The sequence below is a fragment of the Bubalus bubalis genome, chromosome 16, assembly GCF_019923935.1.
Source record: "Bubalus bubalis isolate 160015118507 breed Murrah chromosome 16, NDDB_SH_1, whole genome shotgun sequence".
Taxonomy (NCBI): domain Eukaryota; kingdom Metazoa; phylum Chordata; class Mammalia; order Artiodactyla; family Bovidae; genus Bubalus; species Bubalus bubalis.
The window spans coordinates 37,836,184-37,847,504 of NC_059172.1; the positions used below are offsets into that span (position 1 = coordinate 37,836,184).

General features: G+C 38.1%; 1 protein-coding gene across 1 annotated transcript; it reads left to right on the forward strand.

The window, feature by feature from the left end:
- Positions 1–984, forward strand: LOC102395821 (olfactory receptor 52N4-like). Its single transcript, XM_006053586.3, has one exon. The coding sequence runs from the start codon at positions 1–3 to the stop codon at positions 982–984; it is 984 nt and encodes a 327-aa protein (XP_006053648.2).
- Positions 985–11,321: the final 10,337 nt, after the last annotated feature.

Genomic DNA, 11,321 nt, shown 5'->3' on the forward strand with positions numbered 1-11,321 from the left:
ATGATAATGCTGAACCAAACAGATGTGACACCAGCCTGTTTTATTCTTAATGGGATCCCAGGACTGGAGGACATGCACATGTGGATTTCCTTCCCATTCTGCTCCATGTATGTTGTAGCTATGGTAGGGAACTGTGGACTCCTCTACCTCATTCGCTATGAGGACTCACTACACAGACCCATGTATTACTTCTTGGCCATGCTTTCCCTAACTGACCTTGTCATGTGCTCTAGTACCACCCCTAAAGCTCTTTGCATCTTCTGGTTTCAACTCAAGGAAATCAGCTTTGAAGAATGTTTGGTCCAGATGTTCTTTATTCACACCTTCACAGGGATGGAATCTGGGGTGCTCATGCTTATGGCCCTGGACCGCTATGTGGCCATCTGCTACCCTCTGCACTATTCAACTATCCTCACCAATCCTGTCATTGCAAAAGTTGGGGTTGCCACTTTCCTGAGAGCAGTATTTCTCATCATTCCCTTGGTTTTCTTCACCAAGCGACTACCCTACTGCAGAGGCAACCTAATACACCATACCTATTGTGACCAGCTATCTGTGGCCAAGCTATCTTGTGGAAATATCAAGATCAATGTTGTCTATGGTCTGATGGCTGCCTTCCTAATTGGAGGCTTTGACATCCTGTGCATTGCCATCTCCTACACCATGATCCTCCGGGCAGTGGTCAGTCTATCATCAGCAGAAGCTCGGCGGAAGGCCTTCAGCACCTGCACTGCCCACATCTGTGCTATAGTTTTCTCCTACAGCCCAGCCTTCTTCTGTTTCTTTTTTAATCGCTTTGGGAGCCATACAATTCCTTCATCTTGTCACATCATTGTGGCCAATATTTACTTGCTCCTACCTCCCACTATGAACCCTATTGTCTACGGGGTGAAAACCAAGCAGATACGAGATTGTGTCCTAAGGATCCTTTCAGATTCTAAGAATACAAAATCCTATATCACATATCTTTCAGGGAAAAGATGAAAGGCCAAAGGGAAAGAAACAAAGTGATATTTCAGTTGGATGTTTGGGCAGGATCTAAAACTATCTTTTTAAGTGTAACATTTGGGTTATAACAAGTGAAGGTGCTGATTGAGGCAATGTCTTCAGAATGCCCAAAGCCTTGACACACCCCTGCCCCATGCGCACACACACTGTCTTATGATTATTTTATCTCCTCACCTCTGTGAAAGACTAGTCTCCTCATTAGCCCAAGTTACAATGATAAAAACATAGTGGAAATCAGGATAATCATTAAGAAATGAATAATTTAGGAACAGATGTCTGCCGTAGATACCAGTCTTCTTTTCAAATAGTGATTGAAAATTTCAGTTGGACATCTCAACATACCTCTCTCAACAATGGATATAACAACTATACAGAAAACCAACAAGAATATAAAACCCAATAGAAGTTCAATTAACAGTATCTAGTAGATCTTTATAAAACAATTTCCCCAACAATACTGGAATATACATTCTTTTCTTCATGTGTACATGAAACATATACCTATAACAAGAATTATCCTGAGCCATAAAAGAAACCTAAATATTTCAAAAAGATCAAAAGCATATACTGTGCATTTTCCAGTTACAACAGAATCTGACAATAAATAAAAAAATTTAAAAGGACAGGAAAACCTATAAACATTTGGAAAGTAAGCAAGACACTTGTAAATAATCCATGAGTCAGAGAGGAAGTCTCTAGGAAAATTAAAAAAATACATTGACTAAAAATAGAATTCAATGTATCATAATTTCTGGAACACACTAAAGTATTGTTGAAAGGTAATTTAGAGCACTCAATACATACATTATAAAAGAGGAAAAATATCCAAGCAATATTCCAAATCTAGAAAAAGAATGACAGTAAGCTCCGGGAGTTGGTGATGGACAGGGAAGCCAGGTGTACTGCAGTCCATGAGGTAGCAAAGAGCTGGACATGACTGAGCAACTGAACTGAACTGAACTGATAACTCCTACAATGACTACTATTTCATTAGTAGAAGAAAGTGAATGATAAAGAGGAGAAGATAATGAAATTAAAATCAGAAAAATAAAGTTAAAATCAATGAAGCATATGGCTTGCTACTTGAAAATATCATTAACTAACTTGACTATTAAACTGACTAACTTCTACCAATATTGATAAGGAAAAAAAGAGAAGAAACAAATACACAATGCCAGGAATGAAACAGAATATCATGTTGGACTCTGAAAAAATGAAAGGGTAACATGGAAATACTACATTAAACAAATTCTTGACAATTGCTCAGAAAACACACAAAAATGTACTCAATATGAAAAATACAATTTAAATAGCTCTGTTACCATTAATGACATTGAATTTTTATTAAAAAAAGTAATCTCCAGAGCCATGTATTTTCATTGCAGAATTCTACCAAACTTTTGAAGTATTAACACCAATTCTATGCAATATCTTCTAGAAAATAGAAAAGAAGGGAATACTTCACAATTCTTTCTATTAAGTTAGTGTTATTCTGATACCCAAACTGGAGAAAGACAGAACAACAGCAACAAAATCTATAAAACAATATCTCTCATGACTCCAGATGGAAAAATTCCTAAAAAATACCCAACAAATAAAATTCAAAAATGCACAAAAATTATATACCATTATTAAATAATTAGTCCAGTGGATTTTATTCTCAGCATTCAAGATTGTTTCAGTATTCAAAAATCAACCACATTAACAGGTTAAATAATAACCATCATGTTATCATACAATTGTTAAGGGAAAAGGATGACAAAATTTAAACCCATTCTTTTATATTATTGTGGTAAAGAAAGATAACATAAAAATGATCATTTATAATAGGCTCCAGTTTCATCCACCTCATTAGAACTGCTTCAAATGTATTCTTTTTAATGGCTGAATAATACTCCATTGTGTATATGTACCACAGCTTTCTTATCCATTCATCTGCTGATGGGCATCTAGGTTGCTTCCATGTCCTGGCTATTATAAACAGTGCTGCGATGAACATTGGGGTACTCGTGTCTCTTTCCCTTCTGGTTTTCTCAGTGTGTATGCCCAGCAGTGGGATTGCTGGATCATAAGGCATGTCTATTTCCAGTTTTTTAAGGAATCTCCACACTGTTCTCCATAGTGGCTGTACTAGTTTGCTGGGACGACCCAGAGGGATGGAATGGGGAGGGAGGAGGGAGGAGGGTTCAGGATGGGGAACACATGTAAACCTGTGGCGGATTCATTTTGATATTTGGCAAATCTAATACAGTTATGTAAAGTTTAAAAATAAAATAAAATTAAAAAAAAAAAATAAAAAAAAATAAAAAAATTACGAAGAAAAAAAAAAAAAAATGATCATTTAAAGGATTTTTCAATTTACAGACCCAGGAGACGTGGTTTTGAACCCTAGGTCAGGAAAATCCACTGGAGGAAGAAATGACAATCCACTCCATTATTCTTGCCCGAAAAATTCCATAGATAGATGAGCCTGGCAGGCTACAGTCCATGAGGTTGCAAAGAGTTGGACACAACTGATCACACACACACATGTACACACATAGTAGTATTAACTATATGCACATTGCTGTATACAGATCTCTAGAACTTTCTTTTATCTTGCAACACCAACACTATATACCTATTGAACTATTCCCTTTTTCTCCTTCTCCACATGTCTGGTAACCACCATTCTATTTCCCCTTTCTAAGAGTTTGGTTGCTAAACAAATTATTTTAAGGGTAGTAAATACACACAACATAAGATTTACCATATAAACCATTTTTACAGGTACATTTAAGCAGAGTTGAATGTATTTACAATGCTGTATGGCAGAACTCTAGTACTTGTTCATCTTACAAAGAAGAAACTCTTTACAGAGTGAACAGCAGTTTTTCCATTTCTCCCTCTTCTCATCACTTTGTACCAACATTCTACTTTCTGTTTCTATGAGTCTCATTATTATAGATGCCTCATATATGTGTAATTCTTGTGTGTCTTTTTATGACTATCTTTTTTCACACAGCATAATGTCCTCATGGTTCATTCATGTTGTGACATATGATATGATTTCTTCCTTTTTTAAGATTGAATAACATTCTATTGTATGTATATACCATATTTTATTTATTCTTTCAGCAGTCTACTGACATTTAGCTTGCTTCCACTTTTTGGCTAATGTGAATAGTGATGAAATGAACATTGCTGTGCAAATATCTCTTCAAGATCTTGTTTTTACTTCTTTTGGATATACATCCAGAACTGTGATTACTGAATTTCATATTAATTCTATTGTTAACTTTTGGAGGAAATCTCTTCTTTTTCCATGGATGCCACACCCTTTTACATTCTCAACAAGAATACATGAGGGTATCAATTTCTCCACATCTTCACCAGCACTAGTTATTTTACGTTTGTTTGTTTTTTATATTGGCAACTATACCATGTGTGAAGTGATATCATATTGTGGTTTGGATTTGTATTTTCCTAGTCAAGAACTGATGCTTTCAAACTCCAGTGCTGGGGAAGACTCTTGAGACTCCCTTGGACAGAAAGGAGATCAAATCAGTCAATTCTGAAGGAAATCAGCCTTGAATATTCATTGGAAGGATTGATACTGAAGCTGAAGTTCCAATATTTTGGACACCTGATGCAAAGAGACAATTTACTCCAAAAGACTCTGTTGCTGGGAAAAACTGAGGGCAAGAGGAGAAGGAAGGGACAGAAGATGAGGTGGTTTGATGGCACCACTGACTCAATGGACATGAGTTTGAGAAAACTCAGGGAGATATTGAAGGACAGGGAAACCTGGCCTGCTGCAGTTCATGAGGTTGCAGAGAGTTGGACGTGACTTGGCAACTGAACAACAACAATCAATGATGTTGAGCATATTTTTGTGTGCTTGCTGTTTATTTGTATATCTTCTTTGGAGAAACATTTTTCAAGTTTTTTTTTTAACAATTTTAAAATTAGATTGTCTTTTTTTGTTGAGATGAAGGGGTTCTTTATATATTCTGATATTAATCCCCTATCAATATATACTTTGCAAATAACAGAACTTATCACATTCCATGGATTTCCTTTTTACTCTATTAATTGTTTCCTTTGTTGCAGACAAGTTTTTAGCTTTTATATAATCCATTTTTCTAGGTTTTGCTTTTGTTGTCTGTGTTTTTGTTGTAATATTTAAGAAACCATTTTCAAACACAATTATCATGAAGAGTTTTCCCTATGTCTTATTTTTCAGTTCTTATGTTTCAGTATTTAACTAATTTTAAATTAATTTTTGTATATGGCATAAGGTAATGGTCCAATTTTATTTTTTGTAAATGAGAATATCCAGTTTTCCCAGTGTCATTTGTTGAGGTCCTATGCTGAGGAGACAAACCCTCTTGGCTGGATAAGAGAATGACTGAAACAGGTAGAAAGGCTGGAGAAGCCTGGACTCTGCTCCTGAAAAGCATGTGCCTACTGGTTTTTCCCCAGAAAGGGCAGAAAAAGTCTGTCCTAGCAGCCATTGGGATTTTTGCAACTGCCTTGTCACGTTCTCCAGTCCCAGGCCTGGTGAACTGTCTGGACTGACTCATTTCGAGCTGCAACATGGTGCTGAATCTGAGGTGGCCAGAACCAGAGAAAAGATTTGACCAGGCTGCAGATGCAACCCATTCCTGGGGCAGAGTCTGGGTGAGGTGGTGTTGGCCATTGCTGACACTTATCCAAGTGGGACCCCAGAAGCAGCCAAGACTTCCCACAATAGCCACTCTACAACAACTCACACCTGTGCCCCCATATAGGCAGAAAAACCACAAGGGTCCAGCCTGCCCTGAAGAGTCATCCCATAGGGTAGAAGCAGATACAGAAGCTGGGGACAGTGGTTAGATATGAGAGACAAACTGCATCTCTTTGAGAAGTTCTGATATAAAAATTTATATACCATTTTTTGGGAATATCTGTTTTCAAGCAGGAGGAGAAGGTGACAACAGAAGATGAGATGGTTGGATGATATCACTGACTCAATGGACATGAGTTTGAGCAAGCTCCTGGAGATGCTGAAGGACAGGAAAGCCTGGCATGCTACAGTCCATGGTGTTGCAAAGAGTCAGACATGACTGAGAGACGTGAACAATAAAACAATATCTTACAGCGGAATTGTTGAATCATATGGTAATTCTGGGGAGGCCTTACAAATAGCTGTGAAAAGAAGAGAAGCGAAAAGCAAAGGAGAAAAGGAAAGATATAAGCATCTGAATACAGAGCTTCAAAGAATAGCAAGAAGAGATAAGAAAGCCTTCTTCAGCGATCAATGCAAAGAAATAAAGGAAAACAAAAGAATGGGAAAGACTGGAGATCTCTTCAAGAAAATCAGAGATACCAAGGGAACATTTCATGCAAAGATGGGCTCGATAAAGGACAAAAATGGTATGGACCTAGCAGAAGCAGAAGATATTAAGAAGAGATGGCAAAAATACACAGAAGAACTGTACAAAAAAGATCTTCATGACCCAGATAATCACAATGGTGTGATCACTGACCTAGAGCCAGACATCCTGGAATGTGAAGTGAAGTGGGCCTTAGAAAGCATCACTACAAACAAAGCTAGTGGAGGTGATGGAGTTCCAGTTGAGCTATTTCAAATCCTGAAAGATGATGCTATGAAAGTGCTGCACTCAATATGCCAGCAAATTTGGAAAACTGAGCAGTGGCCACAGGACTGGAAAAGTCAGTTTTCATTCCAATCCCAAAGAAAGGCAATGCCAAAGAATGCTCAAACTACCACACAATTGTACTCATCTCACATGCTAGTAAAGTAATGCTCAAAATTCTCCAAGCCAGGCTTCAGCAATACCAGACCACCTGACCTGCCTCTTGAGAAATCTGTATGCAGGTCAAGAAGCAACAGTTAGAACTGGACATGGAACAACAGACTGGTTCAAAATAGGAAAAGGAGTTACGTCAAGGCTGTATATTGTCACCCTGCTTATTTAACTTAGATGCAGAGTACATCATGAGAAACGCTGGTCTGGAAGAAACACAAACTGGAATCAAGATTGCCAGGAGAAATATCAGTAACCTCAGATATTCAGATGACACCACCCTTATGGCAGAAAGTGAAGAGGAACTCAAAAGCCTCTTGATGAAAGTGAAAGTGGAGAATGAAAAAGTTGGCTTAAAGCTCAACATTCAGAAAATGAAGATCATGGCATTTGGTCCCATCACTTCATGGGAAATAGATGGGGAAACAGTGGAAACAGTGTCAGACTTTATTTTGGGGGGCTCCAAAATTACTGCAGATGGAGACTGCAGCCATGAAATTAAAAGATGCTTACTCCTTGGAAGGAAAGTTATGTCCAACCTAGATAGCATATTCAAAAGCAGAGACATTACTTTGCCAACAAAGATTCATCTAGTCAGGGCTATGGTTTTTCCTGTGGTCATGTATGGATGTGAGAGTTGGACTGTGAAGAAGGCTGAGCACCGAAGAACTGCTGCCTTTGAACTGTGGTGTTGGAGAAGACTCTTGAGAGTCCCTTGGACTGCAAGGAGATCCAACCAGTCCATTCTGAAGGAGATCAGCCCTGGGATTTCTTTGGAAGGAATGATGCTAAAGCTGAAACTCCAGTACTTTGGCCACCTCATGCGAAGAGTTGACTCATTGGAAAAGACTCTGATGCTGGGAGGGATTGGGGGCAGGAGGAGAAGGGGACGACAGAGGATGAAATGGTTGGATGGCATCACTGACTTGATGGACCTGAGTCTGAGTGAACTCCAGGAGTTGGTGATGGACAGGGAGGCCTAGCATGCTGAGATTCATGGTGTTGCAAAGAGCCAGACACAACTGAGTGACTGAACTGAACTGAACTGATGGTAATTCTGTGTTTAAATTTTTTAAATTAATATATTTAATTAGAGGTGAATTAGTTTACAATATTGTAGTGGTTTTTGCCATACATTAACATGAATCAGCCATGGGTGTGCATTTGTATCCCATCCTGAAATTCCCTCCGACCTCTTTCCATATCCCATCCCTCAGGGTCATCCAGTGCACCGGCCCTGAGCGACCTGTCTCATGCTTCGAACCTGGACTGGCAATCTATTACACATATGGTAATATACATGTTTCAATGCTATTCTCTCAAATCATCCCACCCTTGCCTTCTCCCACAGGGTCCAAAACTCTGTTCTTTACATCTGTGTCGCTTTTGCTGTCTGGCATGTAGGGTCATCATTATCATCTTTCTAAATTCCAAATATATGCATTAATATACTGTATTGGAGTTTTTCTTTCTGACTTACTTCACTCTGTATAATAGGCTCCAGTTTCACCCATCTCATTAGAACTGTCTCAAATGTGTTCTTTTTTATAGCTGAGTAATATTACATTGTGTATATGTACCAAAACTTCCTTATCCATCCATCTGCCAATGGACATCTAGGTTGCTTCCATGTCCTAGCTATTGTAAACAATGTTGCAATGAGCATTAGGGTACACGTGTCTCTTTCAATTCTGGTTTCCTCCATGTGTATGCCCAGCAGTGGGATTGCTGGGTTGTATGGCAGTTCTATTTCCAGTTTTTTAAGGAATCTCCACACTGTTTTCTATAGTGGTGTACTATTTTGCATTCCCACCAACAGGGTAAGAGGGTTCCCTTTTCTCCACACCCTCTCCAGCATTTATTATTTGTAGACTTTTTGATAGCAGTCATTCTGACCAGCGTGAGATGGTACCTCATTGTGGTTTTGATTTTCATTTCTCTGATGATGAGTGATGTTGAGCATTTTTTCATGTGTTTGTTAGCTATCTGTATGTCTTCTTTGGAGAAATGTCTGTTTAGTTCTTTGGCCCATTTTTTGATTGGGTCGTTTATTTTTCTGGAATTGAGCTGCATGAGCTGCTTGTATATTTTTGAGATTAATTCTTTGTCACTTACTTCCCTGGTAGCTCAAATGGTAAAGCATCTGCCTACAATGCAGGAGACCTGGGTTCAACACCTGGATTGGGAAGATACTCTGGAAAAGATAATGGCAGCCAACTCCAGTACTCTTGCCTTGAAAATCCCATGGAGGGAGGAGCATGATAGGCTACAGTTCATGGGGTTGCAAAGAGTTGGACATGACTGAATGACTTCACTATTACTTTGTCAGTTGCTTCATTTGCTATTATTTTCTCCAATTCTGAAGTCTGTCTTTTCACCTTGCTTATAGTTTCCTTAGTTGTGCAAAAGCTTTTAAGTTTAACTAGATCCCATTTGTTTATTTTTGCTTTTGTTTTCATTACTGTTGGAGGTGGGTCAGAGAGGATCTTGCTGTGATTTATGTCAGAGAGTGTTTTGTCTATGTTTTCCTCTAAGAGTTTTATAGTTTCTGGTCTTAAATTTAGATCTTTAATCCATTTTGAGTTTATTTTTGTGTATGGTGTTAGAAAGTGTTCTAGTTTCCTTCTTTTACAAGTGGCTGACCTCTTTTCTCAGCACTACTTGTTAAAGAGATCCTCTTTTCTCTATTGTATATTCTTGCCTCCTTTGTCAAAGATGAGGTGTCCATAGGTGCATGGATTTATCTCTGGGCTTTCTATTTTGTTCTATTGATCTATATTTCTGTATTTGTGCCAGTACCATACTGTATTGATTACTGTAGCTTTGTAATATAGCCTGAAGTCAGGCAGGTTGATTTCTCCAGTTCCATTCTTCTTTCTTAAGATTGCTTTGGCTATTCGAGGTTTTTTGTATTTTCATACATATTGTGAGATTATTTTTTCTAGCTCTGTGAAAAATACCATTGGTAGCTTGATAGGGATGCATTGAATCTATACATTGCTTTGAGTAGTATACTCATTTTCACTATATTGATTCTTCTGATCCATGAACATGGTATATTTCTCCATCTATTTGTGTCATCTTTGTTTTCTGTCACCAGTGTTTTATAGTTTTCTATATGTAGGTCTTTTGTTTCTTTAGGTAGATTTATTCCTAAGTATTTTATTTTCAAGGAGATCCAACGAGTCCATTCTGAAGGAGAACAGCCCTGGGATTTCTTTGGAAGGAATGATGTTAAAGCTGAAACTCCAGTACTTTGGCCACCTCATGTGAAGAGTTGACTCATTGGAAAAGAATCTGATGCTGGGAGGGATTGGAGGCAAGAGGAGAAGGGGACAACAGAGGATGAGATGTCTGGATGGCATCACTGACTCAATGGATGTGAGTCTGAGTGAACTCCAGGAGCTGGTGATGGACAGAGAGGCCTGGGGTGCTGTGATTCATGGGGTCACAAAGAGTCGGACACGACTGATCTGATCTGATTTTATATTCGTCACATGGTAAATATAGTTGTTTTCTTAATTTGTCTTTCTGTTTTCTGATTGTTTGTTATAGGAATGCAAGGGATTTCTGTGTGTTAATTTTATATCCTACAACTTTACTATATTCATTGATTAGCTTTAGTAATTTTCTGGTGGAGTCTTTAGGGTTATCTATGTAGAGGATCATGCCATCTGCAAACAATGAGAGTTTTACTTCTTCTTTCCCAATCTGGATTGTTTTTATTTCCTTTTCTTCTCTGATTGCTGTGGCTAAAAATTCCAAAACTATGATGAATAGTAGTGGTGAGAATGGGCACCCTTGTCTTGTTCCTGACTTTAGGGGAAATGCTTTCAGTTTTTCACCATTGAGGATAATGCTTGCTGTGGGCTTGTCATATATGGCTTTTATTATGTTTTCTCCTCCTGCTTTCTGGAGGGTTTTTTTTTTTATCATAAATTAATGTTCAATTTTGTCAAAGGCTTTCTCTGCATCTCTTGAGATAAACATATGGTTTTCATCTTTCAATTTGTTAATGTGGTGTATCACACTGATTTGTGAATATTGAAGAATCTTGCATCCCTGGAATAAAGCCCACTCAGTCATGATATATGATCTTTTAAATATGTTGTGGATTCTGTTTGCTAGAATTTTGTTGAGGAATTTTACATCTATGTTCATCAGTGATATTGGCCTGTAGTTTTCTTTTTTTGTGGCATCTTTGTCAGGTTTTGGTATTAGGGTGATGGTGGCCTCAGAGAATGAGTTAGGCAGTTTACCTTCCTCTGCGATTTTCTGGAAGAGTTTGAGTAGGATAGGTGTTAGCTCTTCTATAAATTTTTGGTAGAATTCAGCTGTGAAGCCATCTGGTCCTGGGCTTTTGTTTGTTGAAAGATTTTTGATTTCTGTGCTTGTGGTGAGTCTGTTAAGATTTTCTATTTCTTCTTGGTTCAGTTTTGAAAGGTTATACTTTTCTAAGAATTTGTCCATTTCTTCCAAGTTGTCCATTTTATTGTCATATAATTGCTGATAGTATCTCTT